We start from the raw sequence: 25,513 nt of genomic DNA, 5'->3' as shown, positions 1-25,513 counted from the left end.
AGCATCTATGTACCAAGTTTCATTGTAATGCAATTTTTAACTTTTGGGAATGGCTAATTGTTATGCAAATTAGCTAATTAATATTCAGATTTTAACCAAAAACTAATCAGCTCTATGCATTGTCTCAGTACTACATGCATCATGTTGCATTGAAATGATAATTGGTTTTCAAGACATCAGTAGACCATACACACACACACACATTGGATTAACTTTTAATATAGTTGCGATATGAACTCTATTAAAACGCGTTCCTATATAGGGTTGAGTTTTAATTACTCAATTACAATGCAATGCAACGTAGAATGGAGTTAAATTAACATAGAAATGTTTGCGAAGCTTAGGTTTAGTAAATGGGGTAGGTATGGTACAATTATATCAAAGCAGGAGATTCGTCATCTGCGCGTGCGTAGGATGGCCATAGCGAGTCATGTTCACAAACAAACGTCTACCCATCAGCCTTTGCGTTTTTAATGCACGTTATCACTTGGGACTCAATTCTCACATGCGCAGGTAACAACCCTCTCGCTTTAATATTTAGCTACGCAAACTTGACTTAAATTTGATTAAATATAAATTCTGAAAATAGGGAGGTCGTTACAATGTAGGTCCTGTCACAAGGTTGGTACTACACACTCATACATTAATTGCAAAGATTCGCATTTTGCTTTGCACATGGGAGTGAAAAATATAAAAATGTGAAACAAATAGTATTTTATTTCATTGAAAAAGGTTAACATAACACCACTGAGCGGTGATTAAAGGTATATAATGTACTTGCACATTTGACAAGATATTGTACTGTCTCTATACCCTGGCCATTGTACGAGTAACTTACAGTAGTTGGAAAAGCTGACAATTTACATAATTGCATCTAAATAGCATTCTCTATAATATGATGTTCAGTCTGATGACAGCAGCAGCAACGTGTTCAAAGTTAGTTCATGAAGGGCACATGTCAACATCTTGAGCAAAGGAACTAAATAAATCATTAAGATACTATGCAGTGATGTGATAGGTTTTAAAGACTTTCAATGAAAATGAATGAGACAGCAAACTGTGTAATGTACTTATACACAAATTCTGAAACAAGCATGGCATACAAGTTGTCCATAACTCCTTATTTACAGAAAATGCTAGGTAAATTACAGCCCTGTAGTTTCACAATGAACATATACAACTAAATCAATAAAAAATAAGCTTATTCATACAAAACTTTCCCCAGTCCACAGGATGGGGATACATTTAAATATTTTTGAAGAAACAAAGTGTGTTCAAGGTAGAATTGGCTTAATGAACCCAATAAGCAGTTGCTTGGAATTATGAAACTTAATTTATTATGAAACACTCCCCCCGAGAACGCATGAATTACTCGTACATTAAAGACTTATCTTAACATTTTATACATAGAATAATGCTTCTAATGGTTGTGACAATTCGATCACTGATATGCAAATTATTCTTTAAAAATCTCTAGCAAAAATGTTGAACATGCATGTGTACTAAAACTACTGCATTATCTTCACATGCTCAACTCAACGAGAAGCTTATACATCAAATACTTTTAGAGTAATTCATAAAACAGATGTAGCAAATATGATAAAAGTTCACACTCAAGGTACTGTTCTGTTTGGGTCACAACATTTTGGCAGTGGTTTTTTTTTTTTACTTCTGATTCTTGAGAATGAATGAATCCTCAATTATTCAAACATATACTATCCAAACTACTGTTCATTACTCATGTAATAGTCAATTATCCAAATAAATATAGCTCAGTTCCAGAGTTTGGACAATCCAGGCTCCACTGTATTTTCAAATATTAAAGTTTATTATATATTCCTTAAATTTACCTCTAATTAACTTACAATTTACATTGATAAAGAGAAATCGTTCCAAAAGACAGGACTAGAATGCCAAAATGTAATATAATTAGTGATGGTGTGCACCATGGATTATTTCAGTACTGTGAAAAAACAATTCTACACTGACCACCAGGGAAACCAAATAGTTGTTTCTCTGATTACATCATCAAAGTTGGAAAACAATCAGAAGAAAAAAGTTTGACAGACAATGGATATACTTTTTTTTAATGAATGATACAGGCAAGGTAAGTGCCGAGTCCATATATACGGTTTACTGCACCTATCTTTGGAATGTATTAAAGCGTGCATTGTGCATCAAGTGGGACTATTATTGCTCAGACACATCTGTTCAAAAATATCTTTTTGAAGAAATACATTGATGTACATGTACAGAAGATTTTGTACTTGGATGCTTTGTCAATGAAACAAATTTGTCATTGATATGCCTTTTCAGCACCAGTTCCTTCTTCATCACAAATTTACAAAATATTCCTGTTTATAAGTCTGCACTTTCTTTCAGAAGATTGGGATAAATAAAATAGCCAAATTTTTTTAATAAAAACTGAAAATTGACTCAAATTTGTCTGTGAAAGTCTGCTGGGGAAAAGGATAGAGCAACAGGACATGCAGCAGGACATTTGGCATGACAGTCATTCTCCAACAGTTGGAATCCGGGCAGGATCGATTCTATGGAACGCTACCACCTCTAGGCAAATATTTTGCATGTAACTCGTTAGCATTTTAAAAATAGCAAAATGCTTTTTTTTTCCCAACGAGAAATAATTTCAGAGAGAAATATAATATTTTAGAATACATAAAACATGGTCTATGTACAAGTGAAAAGAAATCAGTTATTTGTAGCGTTCCAGAATATACATCAAGAAGGTTGTGGCATCTGTTGACTGAGGGCGACTGTAGTTTGGCACAAATTGTGAAGCAGGGAAAAATACATGGACTACGTAAGAGCTGTTCGCTCGCTGGCTGGCTGGATCAGTGTACAATACATTCGGTTTATATGAGCATCTGTTTAACATGATTCTAATAAAACAAATAGGGATTACCTTTTTACAGGACTTGAACTTCAGTATTCTAAGAGCACTTGATTTCAAGACCAAAAGACACTAAATATTGGACTAGAAAGGCATCTATGATCTATTTTAAAGCAATCTCTTCTATGAGCTTTGTTTTTATGCCAAGGTTTTCCCACTACAGGTATGTGGTATGTCTAATCAAAGTATGTTACGATATGGTAAGTTTATCCTCATCCGATTGAAGAGGAAGCTCAATTTTTACCTAAAATGAAAATTGCCAGAAATTTATCTCATTCAATTACCTACTTTAGACTGAATAAATTAGCAGTATAAGCCAGTTTTGGCAGATTTCACAACACTGATTTGTTTGGCAGTCAGTTCCGTTGGAAACAAGTGATATTTAGCTTTAAATTAATTTGGATGAGACCATCACAGATATATACATGTACCTCAACAGTGTGATTCTGTATAGATTACTTTTATCTTGAAATACTGTTATCAAACTCATCAGGAAACTATGGAAACAATAATGCAATTTCAGTACAATATACATAATCATGTAGCAGTGTTCTCACCAGATAATAAATATGGGAGGCAGAATTGCTCCAAAAAGAAAATTTCAGAATGTATGACACAATTGCCATCAATGAGACTTGAAGCAGAGAATTGAGGTATTTCCTTCTCTCAAATGCATAATTTCATGAAGAGCATGTTCAATGTGAAAACTTTCATGTATTTATATATTTGACTTGTATTTCCATTTTTTTTTGGTGAAACAATTTTTATCATAGTAAAAAAAAATTTTGAAAAAAAATTAAATTATGAGGCAAATGTTAGAGTACTGACACATACTATTCAAAACAACTAGTATCTATTGGAAGAATTCAAGAAATTTGTATAAAAATTAACCCAATGTCACTGGCTTTCATACAAAGCCATATTATATCATATCACATCGCTCAATGTAAAATAAAATAAATTTGAAATTCTAAGACATTTGGTGTTGTTACTATAAGAATGAAAGATATAACCTAATTTATTGCAAAAACATGTACCCCTGCAACATATTGTTTCTGCAGCAATTTAAAACAAACTTGGCCAACTTATGACAATTATATTGGTTTTTGACAACTAATTCGCAATCTTGGGTTTGATCAAAAGAACCATCATGTGTCTGTGTGTTCTATCTCATTGTATATACCATATTTGCTCTATTAGATGTACATCTCCAACAGAGCAGCATGTGGGATTCTTATATCCAACAAACCCACAGAACCATTTATGCTAATCTTATGCATTTGCTTTTCAAACATTAATTTTTGTCACCTTTTCTCCAGATTTTTTTCAACAGTTTTAATCACGCCTTTATGCAATACAACATTATGTCAATTTGTCAAAGCAAAATTGAAAAAAAATAAAAATGTGCACATTGTATTGTTTTCAAGATATACAGAGTAATGGGCAAACAATAGAATATACTAACACTATGTTTAACTTTTGACACAAGATGAGACACAGTTCACAAATCAAGACGTATTCATCTACACCAAAACATGGGCTTGTCAGGTGGGATAATAAATATAAGTTGTCTTAAATATACACAAGCATTTCGGAATCATGAAAGATAAAGGTGCAGCAAAGAATAGTTATTTTATTACATTTTTAAGTGAATTATTGCATAGGATAGAGAATCTTGGTCAATATACTCTGGCTTGAGTGATTACAGAATTGCAAAACAAAACACTTAAAATTCGATGGAATTTAGAATGAAAGCACAAGAAATTATCATAATGTTCAGCTCTGTATATGCAAAGATTAACTCCCTCCACCCAGAGTAAAAATGAAAATAATAATATTTCTAGACTGCAAGGAAGGTCTCTGTAGTGGAAATACCAGCAAATGAAGTAAATGTTTATAATCTTAATATATCATTTATATACAACGCGTACAATACCATTTGTTACACACTTTGCCCCAGTGTCCAAGCTTTCAAAAGTAGTGATGACCATATCTCAGTAACAGATTATTTGGTTCCCCAGTTGACGCCCAATGTCTTGCGCACATGTTCGTACACTACATAACTGATGCTAACTGCTGGTGCCACTTTCATGAAGTTTGGCATGATTCCTCTGTACAGACCCGTCACACCTTCTTCTTTGACAATAGTCTTGAAAAGTCCCACCATAGTTTGTTGAGATGCTGAAAAAAAGGAAATCAAAGAAAGTATGTCACTTTTTTCTCTAACACCTGTGGTTAAATTCCCAGATGCCAGCATGCCTCTCTGTGAATGAGAAGTTAATAGTGAGTTTACGTTCACGTGTATTGGAAAATGCAGTTTATATTTGTATTGAAACTGTCAGTCTTCCCAGGCAAGACTCTATAAATTTTCCAAATCACCTGCTGAAAACTTCTATGAACAACCAAAATAAAAAGAACAAGCCATGCATGGCACAGTTCCCGTTAGTTATCAAATTTGAGATATATAGTTATGTTTATAGTAATTTAGCTGGAATATAACCATGTCAGGAATATGATTTTTTTAACATTAAAATGATTGACATTTGTATCTGATCCTCAAACAAGTACTTGTCCATATTGAGAGATATTGCTCTGGAACAGCATTCAAAATCAGCCATTTTGAATACATGTGTATATATATATATATATATATATATATATATAACATGATGTATAACGAATATATAAAATTTGAATATAATCAGTCAAAGCATTTAAGAGATATGGCTCTAGAAGCCCAATCATTAAAACAAAATGGCCGCCAGTCAGCTATTTTGAATCCAATCTGAAAATAAAATGACATGCATCAGGAACCTGTAATGTCTAACGTGTGTTATAAGTTTGAACAAGAAATGCTTGATATTAGAGGATTTTTTTAGCACAAAAATAGCACACTTTGAAAAAGATCATCAAACCAATATATCCGTATATCTGTGACATGATGTATAATGAATATTAAAAATTTGAACATAATCAGACAAAACAAGTCAGACATATGGGTCTGGAAACCCATTCATTAAAACAAAATGGCCGCCAGACAGCCATTTTGAATCTGATCTAAAAAATAAAATGATGTGCATCAGGAACCCGTAATGTCTAATGTATGTACCAAGTTTGAACAAAATCCATCCATAAATGCCAGAAATGCTTGATATTTGATGATTTTTAGTACAAAAATGACAACCATTCGGCCATTTTGAATAGGATCGTCAAACTAATACATCTATGACATGATGTATAATGAATATTTATAATTTGAACATAATCAGTCAAAACAATATATTGGAGATATGGCACGAGAATCACATTGATTAATACTGGCGGCCATTTTGAATGTTATCTGAAAAACAAAATTATTTGCATCAAGATCCCATAATGTCTAATGTATATACCAAGTTTGAGCAAAATCCATCTGTAAACAGCCGAGAAATGGTTGCTTTTTATGATTTTTTAGCACAAAAATGGCCGCCATTTGGCCATCTTGAATCAGATCGTAAAACAAAATGATGTGCATCAAGGTCCTATAATGTCCAACGTATATACAAGGTTTGAACAAAATCCATCTGTAAACATCCGGGAAATGCTCGATTTTGATGATTTTTAGCACAAAAATGGCCGCCATTCGGCCATCTTGAATCAGATCATGAAACAAATTGATGTGCATATGTATGATATCATGTATGATGTATGTGTGAAGTTTGATTGTGATTGGTCCAGGCATTTCTAAGATACAGGTCCGGACGCACAGACGCACGCACGGAGGTCAAAACATAAGTCCCCGTTTTCGGACTGTGTCCGAACGGGGACTAAAAATTACTGTCAGCAGAAGGAGTGTTTCAAGAGACTCATACTTAAGATCCATGTTTCAAACTAAAATGAAGTGATTGATAACCACTTAAATTTCTATATTCAGGAAATTTCATGCAAATAGTCAGTTGATAAATTTGGTATTTCAGGGAAACTTCATGGAAGTCACCCCAATTAAAGGTTCAAAGCTGGAAAATGTTGTGATTTGTTGGGACTCGTAAAATATTAATCTTTGCCACAAATTTCAAGCAAAAGTATTTACAATAAAAGAAAAGCATTTATAATGCACCACATCAATTCTGAGCCAAGAATGAACAATCCATGATAGTGGACAATTCCATGGGAGTGGGAAAACCAGTCAACAATGTTTAAAATTTTTCCAAAAGATAAAGCTGAATTTGAGTGTGGTATGTTAAAAAAGAACCTGTAGACTATTTGAAAAGTTTGATACTTTTTACATTATCGCCTTGATATTGCAAACAGTTCTGCATTGAAAATGTATGTTGGATGCCTTGTAGTTGATATCTCTTAATGGCAAAATGGCCAATTTCTCCAAATGGCAAAATGACCAATATCTCCAAAAGGCAAAATGACCAATATCTCCAAAAGGCGAAAAGACCAATATCTTCAAATGGCAAAATGACCAATTTCTCCAAATGACAAAAATGACCAAATGACCAACCTATCCAAAAGGCAAAAGTACCAATATCCCCAAATGGCAAAATGACCAACATCTCCAACTGGCCAAAATGACCAGTTTCTCCAAATGACAAAATTACCAAAAACTCCAAAAGGCAAAATGACCAATATCTCCAAAAGGCAAAAAGACCAATATCTCCAAATGCCAAATGACCAAAATCTTGAATATGGCAAAATGACTAATATTTCCAAAAGGCAAAATGACCAATATCTCCAACTGGCAAAATGACCAATTTATCCAAATGGCAAAATGACCAATATCTTCAAATGGCAAAATGACCAATATACTCAGGTGGCATAATGACCAAGAATTCGAAATGGTTAAATGATCAATATATTCAGGTGGCATAATGACCAAGAATTCGAAATGGTTAAATGACCAATATCTTCAAATGGTTAAATGACCAATATCTTCAAATGGTAAATGACCAATATCTTCAAATGGTAAATGACCAATATCTTCAAATGGCAAAATGACCAATATCTTCAAATGGCCACATGACCAATATCTCCAACTGGCAAAATGACCAATATCTCCAAAAGGTAAAAAGACCATTATCTCCAAATTGTTAAATGACCAATATCTTCAAATGGCAAAATGACCAATATACTCAGGTGGCATAATGACCAATATACTCAGGTGGCATAATGACCAAGAATTCGAAATGGTTAAATGACCAATATCTTCAAATGGCAAAATGACCAATATACTCAGGTGGCATAATGACCAAGAATTCGAAATGGTTAAATGACCAATATCTTCAAATGGCAAAATGACCAATATTTTGAAAATGACAAAATGGCCAATATCTCCAACTGGCAAAATGACCAGTATCTCCAAATGGCAAGACATAAAGTATAAAAATTAACTGGACTTTAATGGGTCATGTGCAGTGAATAAATATTCAGAAGCAGGAAATGCAACAAACTTCATCTGCCAATTGTATTAGAGCCAACATTTCCCCCTAAAACCTCCCAAACATCAGAGCAATGATGTATGAATTTTTTTGGAACATACCCTTGAATTAAAGAAGTTAACAAATAAATTTATCTAGACATGTGATGTATTTTATATTGCGAATACAATAACATATTGCGAATTCCATCAATGCAAATAACTGCAGGGTGAAATGAATCCACAACATTTAGATGTTCTGAACCACTGTAATTTAAAATATTTACGATTAGATATGCTATAGGTGAATGATAAAATATCTCACATGTCATATGTCGTACACTAATATAATTTTTTAGAAGGCAACTTTACCATCCTTCTTAAATTACCGGTGGTGATGATTTGCAAACATTTACTGTGGAATACTTTTTTTTTTGCTTTGAATTAATTTTCGCTATTTACGCTGAAGGAATGATTCAGTGAAAATAAAATCCAGCGAATATACCTTTTTTCCTATCTTTTACATTCAACTCGCCAAAAATCAGTGAAAATAAATTCCATATAGCACACCAAAAAAGTCTTTTCAGCGAAAATAAATTCCAGTGAAAATAAAGTATTTTACATTACAGTATGCTCCAACTGGCAAAATGACCAGTATCTCCAAATGGCAAGACATAAAGTATAATCAAAGAAAGCTTAGAAAGAACTCCCATGTGCTGAGAGTATTGGAGACACATTAAATATAATTCGAAATTACTTAGCTGAAAACTAATTATGCAAATCAGAAAATTAATATGACCAGATTTGAGTGTAAAACTAATGAGGTCTGCGCAATGTAACAGAAAATCTATGTCTCCAAGTTTAATTGAAATGTGATTAGAACCAAAAAATTATGAATTATTATGCTTATTAGGGAATTAATATGAACAGATTTTTACCCCAAACTAATTAGGTTTGTACATTGTCCTAGAGCATCTTTGTACTAAGTTTCATTGAAATGGAATAATTAGCACCTTGAAAACTCCAAAATTTCGACCCCTCTAAAAATTTGACCGCCTATTTATTTGCCGGGTTTCGGTGTTTTATTTACCTCCAAATTTTCGACTCCAATAAAAATTGCCGACTCATTCTTATTCGAAAATTGCGACCAGTTTTAGTTTTCCCCCAAACGAAAAAAAAAACGATGTGAGCGTTCAAACGGGACCTTCCTCAAAGGCATGAATCCGGGTTTCTGATTGACTGAGAGATTTTTATTTTATTGGTAACGAAAATATATTCTAAATAAACGAAGTTTCAAATAAAAACGAACACAAAAATCTCGGCATGCTGCGTTTCTGAATTGTTGATTATTACTGTACTCAGTAGTGATTATAATAATGTACACAAAATAAATTTGTTGAATGGTTATGAAATACAAATAAAAGTCAACTTAGTTTCATCGTAAGCGAATGATTCCGGTCTCGTATAAACGTTTGATGCTGTAGGATATCCGCCATGTTCTCTTAGGTCAAATAGGTCAAATCGCTAATTAACCAATCAAAAAGCTGGATGATGCGAAAACGGCATGATTTTTTTTAAATAAAAAAATTAGTTGTTTTTAAAAAATAAACTGGTCATCTGAAGAATAATTTAACATTGTTCACAGTGATAACAGCTCATTCTCGAAAGGAAGCTTACCCGCTCACGCTAGTCACGATAAAAATCATACACGTGTACTCTTGAATAGACAGACGTCAATGACTACGGTAAAACTTAGACTATTTTAGCCGGCAGGATTGATTGAAATGTCCGAAAAATGACGCCAAAATACACCTTAAAAGTCCCATTTTATTTTCTTAAATCCCATTATATTTTTTAATCCAAGGGCGAATTTACGGCAGAATTTGGTCCCTCAAATCACCGGTACGGTGCTCAAATAAGGGACACGTGAGCTTTGATTCTAACCGGATACATTGCACTGGGTCGGGGAGATCGTTTGCTAAACTTCCATGTATCTTTTGTCCAATGGGTACCTGTACTTCGAACATTCGCAAGTTTTCCTAGGTAGTGCGAGACAGCTTTGTCTTTTGACCTATTAGTTTTGTGCTGACCTCTTCTCCGCGTCTTGATGTTTTGTTTTGCTTGTCATAATACTCACTGATTGATGACTTTGTTTAGATTTTGAGTTACAACTCGGCCACGACCTTTGCTTTTACCGTGAAACATGAGGAAGTTTACGTCAATTGACGGACATTGCATTTTTTAAAAACTAATGAAGCACACTGTCTATCATCCCCATTTTTTTTTGCTGATTTCTATTCTGAAAAATTCGACCGTCCGAAAATGCACCTTAATTTTGACTCTAAAAACACGTCACATTTCTAACACAAATTATTTAAAACCAGTCGAAATTTTGGAGTTTTTACGGTACTTTAGATATCAGTGTGAAAGATTAAAATTGGTTAATTATGCAAATTAGGTAATTAATATGTACAGATTTTAACCCACAATTATTCAGGTCTGTCTATTGTCCTACAGCATCCATGTACATTCATTGATATGTGATGTATAGTACCTGAGATATCAGTGTGAAAGTTGGTTAATTATGCAAATTAGGTGATTAATATGCACAAATATTTACCGGAAACTAATTGGGTCTGCATAATTCTAGATTCATTGAAATATGATGATTAGTACTTTAGATATCAGTAGAAAAGCTGAAAATTAATTATGCAAATTAGGTAATTAATATGCACAATTATTTACCCTAAAACTAATCAGGTCTCTGCATAGTCCTAAAGGATCTATGTACCAAGTTTCATTGAAATGCGATGATTAGTACTTGAGATACCCGTGGAAAAGCTGAAAATTAACTAATTATGCAAATTAGGTGATTAATATGCACAAATATTTATCGAAAACAATCAATCTCTGCATAGTCCTTGAGTATGTAAGTACCAAGTTTCATTGAAATGTAATGCTAACTACTTATATCAAATGCTGAAAATTAATTAATTATGCAAATTAGGTAATTAATATGTACTGATATTACCATAAAAACTATCAGGTCTGTGCAGTGTCGTATGACATCTATGTACCAAGTTTCATTGAAATGTGATGATTAGTACTTGAGATATCAGTGGAAAAACCGAAAATTGACTAATCATTATGCAAATTAGGTAATTAGTATCCACGGATTATTACCAAAAACTAATCAAAACCTAGCATTAGTTCAGAGCATCTATGTACCAAGTTTCATCAAAATCCAATGAGTGGTTGTTTAGATATCAGTGGAACAGTCATGGAACCACTAAAAAATAGCTAATTATCATGCAAATTAGGTAATTAATATGCACGGATTTTTACCAAAAATTAATCAAATCTGCGCATATGTTCAGAGCATCTATGTACCAAGTTTCATCAAAATCCAATGAGTGGTTCTTTAGATATCAGTGGAACAGTCATAGAACAGCTAAAAATTAGCTAATTATCATGCAAATTAGGTAATTAACGAGCATGGATTTTTACCAAAACCTAATCAAATCTGCGCATTGGTCCAGAGCATCTATGCACCAAGTTTCATCAAAAACCGATGTATGGTTCTTGAGATAGCAGTGGAACAGTCGGACACACATACACACATACACACATACACACATACAGACACACTAACTGCAAAGACTCCCATTTTGTGCTTCGCACATGGGAGTCAAAAATTAACTGGACTTTAATGGGTCATGTGCAGTGAATAAATATTCAGAAGCAGGAAATGCAACAAACTTCATCTGCCAATTGTATTAGAGCCAACATTTCCCCCTAAAACCTCCCAAACATCAGAGCAATGATGTATGAATTTTTTTGGAACATACCCTTGAATTAAAGAAGTTAACAAATAAATTTATCTAGACATGTGATGTATTTTATATTGCGAATACAATAACATATTGCGAATTCCATCAATGCAAATAACTGCAGGGTGAAATGAATCCACAACATTTAGATGTTCTGAACCACTGTAATTTAAAATATTTACGATTAGATATGCTATAGGTGAATGATAAAATATCTCACATGTCATATGTCGTACACTAATATAATTTTTTAGAAGGCAACTTTACCATCTTTCTTAAATTACCGGTGGTGATGATTTGCAAACATTTACTGTGGAATACTTTTTTTTTTGCTTTGAATTAATTTTCGCTATTTACGCTGAAGGAATGATTCAGTGAAAATAAAATCCAGCGAATATACCTTTTTTCCTATCTTTTACATTCAACTCGCCAAAAATCAGTGAAAATAAATTCCATATAGCACACCTAAGAAGTCTTTTCAGCGAAAATAAATTCCAGTGAAAATAAAGTATTTTACATTACAGTATGCTCCAACTGGCAAAATGACCAGTATCTCCAAATGGCAAGACATAAAGTATAAAAATTAACTGGACTTTAATGGGTCATGTGCAGTGAATAAATATTCAGAAGCAGGAAATGCAACAAACTTCATCTGCCAATTGTATTAGAGCCAACATTTTCCCCTAAAACCTACCAAACATCAGAGCAATAATGTATGAATTTTTTTGGAACATACCCTTGAATTAAAGAAGCTAACAAATAAATTTATCTAGACATGTGATGTATTTTATATTGCGAATACAATAACATATTGCGAATTCCATCAATGCAAATAACTGCAGGGTGAAATGAATCCACAACATTTAGATGTTCTGAACCACTGTAATTTAAATATTTACGATTAGATATGCTATAGGTGAATGATAAAATATCTCACATGTCATATGTCGTACACTAATATAATTTTTTAGAAGGCAACTTTACCATCTTTCTTAAATTACCGGTGGTGATGATTTGCAAACATTTACTGTGGAATACTTTATTTTTGCTTTGAATTAATTTTCACTATTTTCGCTGAAGGAATGATTCAGTGAAAATAAAATCCAGCGAATATACCTTTTTTCATATCTTTTACATTCAACTCGCCAAAAATCAGTGAAAATAAATTCCATATAGCACACCAAAAAAGTCTTTTCAACGAAAATAAATTCCAGTGAAAATATAAAAGTATTTTACATTACAGTATGCTGCAAGAGTATAGTGTCAAGGGTAGAAATACAAAGATATTGTAATGCACTTCAATTTCAAAACAAGTTTTCACACAATTTCAAGTCAAGGAACATTGGGAAAATTGCGGCAGTGATAATTTCACAGGGGTTCTTCAAATGTCGTGCCACAGCAACTATTGTGAAATTTTTAGCTGGTAAAATATTAGGGTTGTACAAACCTGATTGTTTACCTAATCATACCTACCAGAAAGTCCGTGGAAATAATAAATTCCATTTATTACTCGTAGGCTTAACTACAGATTACAGCCCCATTCGGAAACTATTAGGGAATATACCCTGTTCACAAAGAACACCTTAGGGTAGCATTCCCTATAGAAAAAAGGCCTCTCCTAAGGGGTCACCCTCAGGGTGCTCATGCTCGTGAGGCCCAATCCAATTAATCCCATTCTCACAAACGTTTCTGCTGCACCAACGGGCCGCCGGAAGCTTGTGGGGAGGTGGGCGGGTTTCCACAGACTTTCTGGTAGGTATGATTAGGTAAACGAACGGGTTTGTACAACCCTAATAGTTTACTACATCACCTACCAGAAAGTCTAGGAAATAATAAATTTCATTTATTACTCGTAGGCAGAGTAGCACGCTCACCGGAGGTGGGGAAGCTCCGACGGCTGAAATGTTTATTTTTCGACACAAAAAAGAGAGGTCAAAAAACTGAGAGAAATCTAAAACTACTCACTAACGAGAAGTCTTGGCCCAGGATAAAACCACTTAGGCGACTCTTCAGGGACCGGGTGCCTTGCAAGTAGACCCCTCAATATGGGGAGGCTTACCAAGCCTGTCGACTGAACAATAAAATAGGGCCCCAACAATTTTAATGCATCACCAGTGTATTGCTGGGGTTTGATAGCGCCAAACGAAACCAGCAGCGTCAAGCAAAGGAGGTTGGTTTCGACTGAAGACACTATCGCGCTACCGCTTTCGCGCATAGGGCCCCTAGGTGGTGCAGGCTGGGTCAACGAACACTGTCTGACCCGTCACTACTGGACCCGACCTGTAGAGACCCTCCTGCAGTGCTAGGAGGTCTCTCAGGTAATAATTATGAAGACATTCTGAGATCTCCAGAACCTTGCTCGAAGCACCTGCTCGAGTGAGGCCCCAGACATCAAAGCCAATGAGTTAGCTACCCTGCGTAGCTCGTGTGCCTTCACCTGGTGACGTTCCAAACGTATCGATGAAGAAGCAGTTAAATATACACTTCCATGACCGTATAAACAATCCACCGCGAAATGGTGATATTCGAAGCAGGGTGGCTCTGTTTGCCCCGCCCACAACAGAAAAACATGTGCTTCTCACTGCCCCTGGACAACTTGGTGCGGTCACAGTACCAGCTCAGAGCTCGGACCGGGCATAGAATCCGTCCCAGACGGTAAGTGAGGCGAGAGATGACTGTCGGCTCAGGGTCACGCTCTGGGATTTCTGGCAAGAAAGCCCAGCCCAGTCTTCAAAATAACTAGTGAGCTCATAAAGGAGGCACATCCGCCACTCAAGGACAGTGCCCCATAGCTCTGAGCGTCGCCTACCTGACGCTAAAGCCAAAAGAAAAACTGTTTACATAGTGACATACTTAGCGTCTGCCTTATACATAGTCAGGAGGATTAGCTAGCCCCTTGGCACGTGGCCCCTACGAGCGGAAAGACTAAAACAGTTGTAACATAATAGAACTCGAAACCAGTTTCAGTCCAGCAGATTCTGATAAAACTGGGAATAAATCGGCTACGTCGCTAATAGAGGGACTGAGATGATCTCTCTTCCGTCGCATCAATCAATGTACTTTCTCCATATGGATTCGTACAAACGTATGGTGCCGTCCGACTGTGCCAAAGTGAGGAACTTGGACAACTCTGCAGAAAAGCCTAGTGCTTGCATGAGTTTATTGATAGCCTTCACGCGTGAATATGGAATAGCGCAGGGCTCATCGGTAGAGTGCCGTCCAGCTGAGACAACAGATCCGGAAGATCCGGCAGCTCTACGGGAGGCTCGACTAGAAGTTCCAGCAACTTTGGGAGCCATACCTTCACAGGCCAATTGGGCGCCACCCAAGTCATATTGTCGATATAGATTTTCCATGATAAAAAGATATAGGAAACAATCGTACGTACATCGGGAGCTTGACATTCCAGTGATTGGCAAACAGAACTATCTAGGGCCAGCCCCAGAAACAAAACGGCCGGTCCGCCACCCATTGGGGGGGGGGGGGGTCTGCCACTCAGTGTTCTGGAACTGAATAAGTCTTGAGAGGGCGCCTGCCGCTGTTGCGGATCCCCGGAAGGTGGTAAGCCGATAGCTCAACCAAAGGAGAATCTCCTCCGCTAGTTTGGACAACATGGGGAAGGCGTCCCTCCCCTCTTTGATGTACAACACTACTGAGGTGTTGTCTGACCGAAGCAGGACTCCTGAAAAAATGTTGACTTCCTGAAAAAATTTCAGACAGTAGGACGGTCTGCAACTCCAAACAATAGATGTGGCAGTCCAATATGCGAACAGCCACGTCCCCTTGGACCTGAAGGTCCCTCAGATGACGACGCATCTGTAATCTGTGGTGTTCCCGTTTCCAAGTCCATTTACCATGAGTCCTTCCGCCAAGGGAGGGCCGCCATCGCTTGGTCCGATGATAGAACTCTAAACGTCAGGTTCCGCATGTGGATCCTGTAGTTCAGTGAGCACCTCTGAATCGGGGAGGGTGAGGAGTCAGAGGAGGAGGAGACCATAGAGAAATCTGATACTCATGTGACACTACTTCGAGCGTCCAGGGATCGGAAACCCTCCTGCGCCAAGCTGGTATGTGTTGCATAAGGCGCGATCCCACGGGAAGGAGCGGACGGGGTTTCAGAGCTAGTGCTTCCCCCTCCTCCCGAAAGGGACGAGGAGGAGGGGAGACTGAGCCCGAGGACTAGCTACCTTGGCCAACTAGGAAGATTGCTTCAATTAGATACCGCCAAACAGATACTGCATCCACTAACCGGCCACCAAATAGCCGGTCACGCCCCCAAGGCCTTCTCCACAGGAGATCAAACTAATATCCCGCTGGAGTAGGATAGGCGCACAGACCCAGAACTGCCTCACGCTCAGCCGAAACCACTCCTGCCAAGAGGACAGTATGGACAGTATCGCACATAGCGACTCTCTGCGCCGCCAGGGACTGGCCCATCTGCCCGAGGTTCGTTGCTGAGCACTCAGACGGTCAGAACTTAGTAAGGTGAGCCGACGCTCTAACGCTAAATAAACCCATTCTATAAAATTGATGGGTCTAAGTTCTGCCCGTAAAGCCCTATGCACACTAGTAGGCTCTGATGCTGGTCAAATGACCGCTCAACGTGGCCTTCCCGATCTGTACTACCCGCCTTAACAAAAGTATGGGTACCGGCATCAGGACGGAGAACCCGTGGAGAAGGCTGTGGTACCGCGTGAGTGTCCCACACCGGAGACCCATCGACAGTTCGCGTAGCCCCAATTGTATTGGGTATTGATTCACCCAACGGAAAGCACTGGACGTGACCGCTCCAAAACCAGGTTCAAGCTGTTTGTCCTTTTCTCCCAAAGAGTACCAAACCCCCACACATCGCCATAGGTCCAAAGGCGACTCCCCCATCATGGGGGTGGGGTGTCGGGTGGGGCCTTACCGCCGGTCCTGTACAAAACAGTCTTGCAGCCGTCACTGCCCGGTTCACAAGCTACGACCTTAACTGCATATTAGTAAGGGACAGCTGGGCTCCGGTTGGTTGGGTATCCTGTGACTGACCTGACGAGAAACAACAAAGCACTCGCCCCCCTCCTGTTTGGTAAGTGGTAGCTGCACCCCATAAGGGGTTGCATACCACCCTGTACAAGGGTACCAACACTGGAGTCCCCTCCCCTCGCAGAGTCATAAGTCGCTGCGCAGCTTGGAAATACGCACAAAACAATGCCTGGTCAGCCCGAGCCTGAGGGGGGTGTAGGGAATACGGCAGATGATGCGTAAGGCGATCCGTTCCAGGGAGAGGGCCCCCTCTATAAAAGAAGTGGGCGCTCCCTTCCCACTGATGTGAGTAGTCCCCCCACTCACCCTCTAAAGAAGAGATCACTGGGAGAATGGGACACACCTGACTCTTGCCCTGGTGGTGGAGGGACAGGCAGCATCTCACCCCCCTGACTGCTTCCCCCCCCCCCGAGTCCTACCCTGAGATTGCAGAAGGGAGTTGACTTTTGGAGCCAGATTACGCATCCAGGCTATCCTAGCCATCTCTTCACCCTGGGGGAGCTGCTTGCCACCTTGACTAGTACAGGTAAAGGAAGGCAACGGGGACTGTCCCTGTGATTGCGCAATCCACTCAGGCTGCGTCGGTACCGATAAAGTCTCGTCGGATTGAATTGGTTCAGTCTCTAAAGGCCGTGTCGATTCCACCTCGGACCTCGGTGTCGATGTCAGTGCCCCAGTGGAAACACGCTGTTTATCAACATCGGTCACTGTGGTGACTTAAAACTCTGATCTCCCAGCAAAAGCGGTTGAACGTGTTAGTTAGCCTCGGTAATATTCAGTGGGGAAACTAACTCCACTTTGAGAGAATTCAGATCCACCACCGGTGTTCCCGCACTATTGACCGACATTTCCGTTACCTCAACGGTAAATGGTTCTGAAGGTCTTGTCTCAATCATCGACCCCGCTACCTCGAGCCAGGAGTCAGATCGTGACAACTCTCCAACAATCTCAGCGATTACCAAGTGGAGGGAGAGATTTTTCACTCATTGTAACATTGCTAGCTTGTGGCTAGGGATTTCCCCTTTTATCCCGACTACCAGCTTTTAATCGCTTGCCTTCAGCTTTTCACTTCCCTCAATGCAACTACGTTTTAGGATCCCATCGATCGCAGAGACCCTCAGGGAATTGCCTTATTCCCTGACGCAATCAAGCGTGAAAGGCAATAGGCGGGACCCAAACAGGCATTTATTAAAGGCAGGATGTGCATGCCTTATGTCCCGACTGTTGCGTCGAGACATCTTTTTTTACGACTTGGGCATATTGCAGTCCAAAAAAAAACGAAAAATGAGATAGTGAAGAAAAGAGCAAATTCACCACATGAGAATTCGGAACCCGGGTGAATAAAAACTGAGCTGGCGATTCAACTAACACAGGTAAAAAATAAATTGTGGAAATATAGTAGTAAGGCCAAAAAATCAGATTGCTGTCAATCGGCCATCCTTGACCAGATTTTGAAACAAATTGTCATGGACATGCATCCTAACATGTATAAAGTACATGTATGTGCCAAATTTGAATGAAAACTGACAGAGCACTTCCAAGATACCGCATAAAAACAAAACAAGATGCCTGCCAGTCGACCATCTTTGATCCAATTGCGAAATAAATTGTCATGGACATGTAACCTTACATGTATAATCTATGTACCAAGTTTGAATGACAACTGACAAAGCATGTCCAAAATACAACATTTTCAAAAAACAAGATGGCTGCCAGTCGGCCATTTTGAATCGAATCGCTAAACCACTGCATGTGCATATGTCTAACATAAGGTACTAGGCACATGCAAAGAATGAACGGAATCGGTCCACAGGATTCTGAAATATTACTATTGACAGACTGACGCACGAACGGACGGACAGACGCAGGAACTCACAGACGGTCGGGGACATGTATCCTTACATGTATGATCGATGTACTAAATTTGAATGAAAACTGACAAAGCATGTCCAATATACAACATTTTCAAAGAACAAGATGGCTGCCAGTCGGCCATCTTTGATCCAATTGTGAAATAAATCGTCATGGACATGTATCCTAACATGTATAATCTATGTACCAAATTTGAATGAAAACTGACAAAGCATGTCCAAAATACAACATTTTCAAATAACAAGATGGCTGCCAGTCGGCCATTTTGAATCGAATCGCTAAACCACTGCATGTGCATATGTCCCAGATAAAGTACTAGGCACATGCAAAGAATGAACGAAATCGGTCCAAGGCATTCTGAGATATGACTCCGGACAGACGCACGGATGCACAGACGGAGACCAAATTTAATATATAAAGTCCCCGTTTTCGGACTTCGTCCGAACGGGGACTAAAAAGGAGGCCCCTAACAATGGAAAGCTTTTACCGTAAAGAGGTCAATCACCAATACTAGATTACTAGATTCTCAGTCATAAAACTGTAACCTGCACTTTTGTCCATGCGTTGCAAAGGAGCTGAAAAATATCTGTACTCATTGGTCGCGCAAACAAAAGAGAATGGGATTAATCGGATTGGGCCTCGAATTGAGCGTGAGCATTCTGAGGATGACCCCTTAGGAGAGGCCTTTTTTCTATAGGGAATGCTACCCTAAGGTCTTTTTTGTGAACAGGGTATATTCCATAATAGTTTCCGAATGGGGCTGTAATCTGTAGTTAAGCCTACGAGTAATAAATGAAATTTATTATTTCCACGAACTTTCTAGTAGGTGATGTAGTAAACTGTGATGGTTAACAGAATATAAATGATTCTCCAAGTGTTAACTCCAAGTGTGCCAATCAATCAATTCAATTCTCAAAACATGCACATCCGGCGAATAACATCTTCAGGGCTACATATAAAATAATATTTTGTTTGGAGATTTCTCCAAAATTACATTGATAATCACATCCACAAATATCTCGTCCTAGTATTCCATGAAAAAACACTACACTTCACTCCATTGAACTCAAGAGTAGGCCTACTTATCCCCAGTTATTTTTAACATTTGCTTTGTTTTTACGTCATCTCATTTTTTTATATAATCTTCTGCATGGTAAAAATATTAAACTATGAATACGGTATAGTGTTTTTGAAATTTACCACAAAAGGCAAATTCAGTCGATACTTGGAAATTGTACATTTCACCCATAGTATATTATAATGTGGGACAATTCCCATTGAACAACAGTACGAAAACCAACCCATTCACAATTCATGGCCATCACACATGACATATCAAACTCCGTGCATGAATGAAATACCAAAATCCTATTGGTTGGACCAGGTGATTTTTGCTACAGCAGTAATTTATTATTTTCCTCTAGCAATTGAACCATCTGACAGGAAACAGCCACGTTCAACTACTTAGTCTGCTAAGTAATTCAATCACTGACAAAGACATTAAAATAATTTAACCATTCCAAAATAAGTATTCATTCACAGTCCAATCAATAGAAGTACGGTAAGCATTTTACAGATGATAATAAGATTTTCTGCAGTCACAGAGAAAAATAGAATATACCATTATAATGAAGGGATAATAGCTATAGCTCATTTCTGACTAACCTGAAAGCCTGCATAGTGACCGATCTGTGAGGATAAATTTAACAGAAAAGCAATGCGTGTTAATGGTTGTAAGATGGTGATGGAGCTATCAGGCAGGGGGTACACATCCAAACAGACACACTCATTTTGGCACATATACCGTATATACGCATTGTACAACTTATTATAAGAGATAAGATAATTACGCAGTGTGTGTTGTGATTATCCTTTTAGCAGGCACAGGAACAATAAGAAACCAAGACAGAAATATTATTATTAGAATGATGATGAAAAAAAAGGAGTGAAATAAGTCTAAACCGAACCCAGGGTGAACAAAAGTCTTGTTTATGCTGTATATTTTTTCCAGTCCGTTCTTAATAGAATAACTTATAAATAACATCTATAAAGGTAGCGAAACTATTATTTGCATACTTGTTTTCATCTTCTAAATGACTACAAATAGACCCGGGAAAGTATACATTTTTAGAATCGCCAGACTTCAAGCTTTTCACAAGTGTATTTTGCATGCCCGTATCTGCATTCTACGACGCGTTACTCAATCAAAGGTGAAAAATTACTTTTTCTGTAAAAAAAATAATTACGCATTTACGCTGGCGATAAGAAGTATTTTTTTCACTTTTCCTAGTTGTTCAATAGTCTGGTAAATTGAATGTGTCTGGTCAGTTTTATTCAAGCAACGCGTTTTAAAAAATAGTGTGCTGAATTTCAATTACTGTTTTAGTCACATTGCCCCCAACTCAAACCACAACTCGTTGGTAAATAATCGATGAAATAGTTTGTCTGGACACATTCAAGTTCCTCTCATTGTCACCTTAAAGCTGTGAAAATTTGGTGTTAATCCGACGACAATAAGTATACGTTATTTTTTGTTAAAGACCTTGTATTTTGAAAAACATAAACTCCTAGAAAACGTCCATGAAGTAACAGCAAAGATTTTCAAGCTTGTTTATCGGCACAATCAATTTGTTTTCCCATCAAGGTCTGTTTTACCATGTGTAGGGGCATCCAAATGTGTAAGGCTATTAGAAACCAAAAAAAAATAGAGGAATGGGATAGCTATAATTGGATAAATTCGGCATATAAAAACACCAAAATCAATGATTTTTTTCAGTGGCTGTGTGACCTTGTGTCTGACACATTCATATGCAAATGACTAATCTGTGAAACAAACAGGGGCGGAGACAAACCACTCGAATGTTTGGAAACACTCATTGTGTGTCAGATAGCTACTGATAACACATGCTAACATTGCTTTGTCTTGAGTTTATCTTTGAAACTTATAGGCACACAGATTAAACCTGTATTGTTGATTTTGGAAAACACTACTGAGGCTGCCTTGCTTCCCTTCAGAAAATATACATTTTAACCAACTTACATGACATTCTATGTTATGTTGACTTTATCATATGAAAGTTTATAGTGCATTTCATCAATTAATAAATAAATGTGAAAATCGTAATTTTCAACACAAATAATAGTCTCGCTACCTTAACACAGACTTTTGTAAACACTTGGTCCGGTTGAGACAAATATAACTTTATTAGTACAAAACCATCTTTAAATATCCTCCTCCATTTTCCTAAAAAGTTGTGAGTTTTAACAATGGTACGGCAAAATCATAATAATAAAATTTAGCAGCAAATGCACTGGGTATAGACAATACTCCTAGTATAAGCTTTTACCCAGTGCATATGCCACATGCTGAAATTATAACAAAATTTTTAAATGGTTCTACCTTGTGCTTGTAGCCTTGTCCTGATCAGTGCTAGTGGATAACTGGCTAACTGTCCACATGTACTGGACGTTGTGCCACATAGTAGTAATACTAACACCCCTGGATCAGATTCATCTGGATGGTGTTCAATCCAAGAGTTCCTCAATGTCTGTAGATAAAAAAGAAAGTCAAATCAGAACTTCTCTAGAGGGGGGGGGGGGACAAGAAGGAATAGCTGGTATGGGTTACAGGAAATAAAAACGGCAATTTAGTTTTTACAGGAAATAAAATGAAAATTCCATTTACAGTAAAAAATAGGTTTTTACACTTTACAGATAAAGTAAATTCAAAATTGGAAATTGCTAGCGAATTACGACATTTAATTTGGAAAATGTTTTATATGCTTACAAGTATAATATCTTTGTACAAATTACGAACGAATAAAATATCTGATTACATTTTACACTTTGCCCATGTCTACGGATTTACGTTTTTTTATTTATTTAAATTACAATATTACGAAAATAAAAAACAATTTATTACAGCTTACAAAAATACCCCTTGCCGACCCTCTCTCTATGTAGAAAGACTTCCTTAAAGCCAATCCACCCTCTAATCTACAACCTAACACTGCAGCCCCCAATGTTAATTAATATGACCTTCTAGATAACTATACGTGTCCTGAGGAGCCTATACAATTAAAATAGCGAAAGGGCACTGGAGGGGCAGAGTACAGGTGAGGGCCTAAGAAAGTCTTACCCTCTATGTTCTAGGATTAGGTGTGCACCAATAACTTTGCACGCTGGTTTGATGGGCACAGAAATTAATGTATGCAAATGAGACAATGAATACAAATTAATATACACCAATGAATGCAAATGAACTAATGTTTACAAATGACAATAAGTGAAAATTAACATTAAACAAATGAGAATGCAAATGAATCTATGAACCCCAATGAACCATAGACCTTAGAAAATATGTTCTCTAAGGTCTATGAATGAACTAACGTAGATACAATTAATGCAAATAAACCAATGTATGCAACTTACTTCATAAACGGCTAAGTCTATACCAGCATATGGAATAATACCAAGCAGATTTGGTATATAACCTCTATAAAAACTTGTTAGTCCCTCAGCTCGAAATATTTTTCTTGCACAGTCACCAATTCCTTTGTACTGGCCAGTTTTCCGAAGTGCTAACCTTGTTTTTAACACCTAAAAAATACATAAAGTAAAAAGTTTATGGACTGAAAAATGAACGATCATATGTTGATAAGAGGCGTTGGTAAACATATAACAATGTATGTATTGTTATTGTGAGCTTTCAAAGAATTGACTACTTTCTCCAATTAGAAAACCAGATTAGCGACCCAGGCAGAAAAACTACTACCTAATTAGCATTGGAGAATCTGTAAAAACTCAGTATTGAGGATATGTCGGAATAAACACACCTCACCTCACAAAGAAGAATTTTTGAACTTTTGACAATGATGACAATTGTGTTACATCGTCACCAATGGTCTCACTGTGGCAAATTTTATATGCGATATACGTAAAAAATGCGTACGGCTGCTACTCTTGCAATGACACCCAACTGTTTGCTACACGTGTGCAAGTTCATTTTAATATATGAACATTGGTATTTTAGTTGAATTTTTAATTTGATAATCAAAATATACACTCGATTGGCTGCTGTTCATAGTACAAAAGATCATACAAATTCAAAGCTATATTGTGAGTGGAAGACCAATAAAATTGAATCAGTATACCATATTTTCTCTATTACAAGAGCATCTCAAATAGAAGTGCATATAAATCAAAAATCACATATGTTGTATCCATGAAAATATGACTGATTTTGACCATAGAAATACTTCTGTAGTTTACGTAAATGCATACACTACCAATAGAGCAACAGTAATAGTGGTGGCACACGGAGACAGTTATGTCGTATAATTACGACAGCACTGTAGTACATATTTCTTACAAGTATTAGCTTGTGATCTATTTCAATTTGATTTCAGTTACATGTATTCTCGGGGTGAAGCTAAGTCACACGTTCTATGTTGCTAAGACGCGCACCGCTATACCATGTATGTAAATGGTGTCTGTACGAGATGCTGTTGAACGCCAGTCGAATGGCATTCCCTTTCATTTTCCACAGATAGCCACAAATAACCAATATGAATGATATAACATCAGCAGCTGAAGTATTAACAAGAAGTCATCATAATTGACTTGACACACACTAACCTCCATTGGGTAGATTGTCGTCTGTGCAAACGCACCAGCTAATGAACCAGCTGTAAACCTTTCATAAGCTTTTAAGTCCGTTCCTGGCGTATGAAGTAATCTTTTAAACTGAAAATAAAATGCATATAGTTTCAACAGACATCACAACACATGTATAATAATGTTTTCCCAATTTGGCCAACATTCTGGATAACAGAGTGTGTGCCATTCCATGTTTGTAAATGAGTCTCTATGTGGTAGTTGAGCGCAGTAACTGAGCGTCTCAGTTTTCACGAAGATAAGAGTTGAGCGTATGCTCACTTTCAAAAGTAAGCGTGGGGACAAACCATGGAATGCTGGCAATGTAATGAGAGCTACGCTCTGTTTAACATGAAGTTGACACAAGTTCACATATTCACTTGAGAGGATGTTTGTTAAAACAAAGCAACCATGTTTAATTAAATATTCACGCAGTTTAACCCCAATGACCTTGTAAGAAAGACGCATCAAAAAGTAGTCTTCCTGTATTCATTGTTAATAGAGCGTCTCATCTTTCTGAAGATACAAGTTGAGCGTATGCTCAATGACCTTGTAAGAAAGACGCATCAAAAAGTAGTCTTCCTGTATTCATTGTTAATAGAGCGTCTCAGCTTTCTGAAGATACAAGTTGAGCGTATGCTCAATGACCTTGTAAGAAAGACGCATCAAAAAGTAGTCTTCCTGTATTCATTGTTAATAGAGCGTCTCAGCTTTCTGAAGATACAAGTTGAGCGTACACTCACTTTCAAAATTGGGCATGGAGCCAAACAATGGAATGCTTGAGATAGGTAGAGTTATCATAACCATACATCATTTTGT

At 37.3% G+C, this 25,513-nt stretch overlaps 1 protein-coding gene across 2 annotated transcripts in view; it reads right to left on the bottom strand.

Moving 5' to 3' along the window:
• Nucleotides 1-697: 697 nt before the first annotated feature.
• Nucleotides 698-25,513, bottom strand: part of LOC100374462 (mitochondrial adenyl nucleotide antiporter SLC25A25-like) — a 41,877-nt gene continuing 17,061 nt past the window's right edge. Inside the window, exons 6-10 of one of the 2 annotated variants that reach the window (XM_006814308.3) lie at nt 24,677-24,784; nt 23,471-23,638; nt 22,440-22,587; nt 20,705-20,728; nt 698-5,092 (exon numbers count right to left, since the gene is read on the bottom strand). In XM_006814308.3, the coding sequence (XP_006814371.1) occupies nt 4,917-5,092; nt 20,705-20,728; nt 22,440-22,587; nt 23,471-23,638; nt 24,677-24,784 (624 nt within the window). In that variant the 3' untranslated portion in view covers nt 698-4,916. The remainder of the gene's footprint in view (nt 5,093-20,704; nt 20,729-22,439; nt 22,588-23,470; nt 23,639-24,676; nt 24,785-25,513) is intronic. The other variant, XM_002733024.4, reaches the window with a different exon arrangement.

The sequence above is a fragment of the Saccoglossus kowalevskii genome, chromosome 17 (assembly GCF_978046115.1).
Source record: "Saccoglossus kowalevskii chromosome 17, keSacKowa6.1, whole genome shotgun sequence".
Lineage (NCBI taxonomy): Eukaryota > Metazoa > Hemichordata > Enteropneusta > Harrimaniidae > Saccoglossus > Saccoglossus kowalevskii.
Note: the sequence above shows the minus strand (reverse complement) of the source record. Positions and strands in the feature narration are given on the sequence as shown.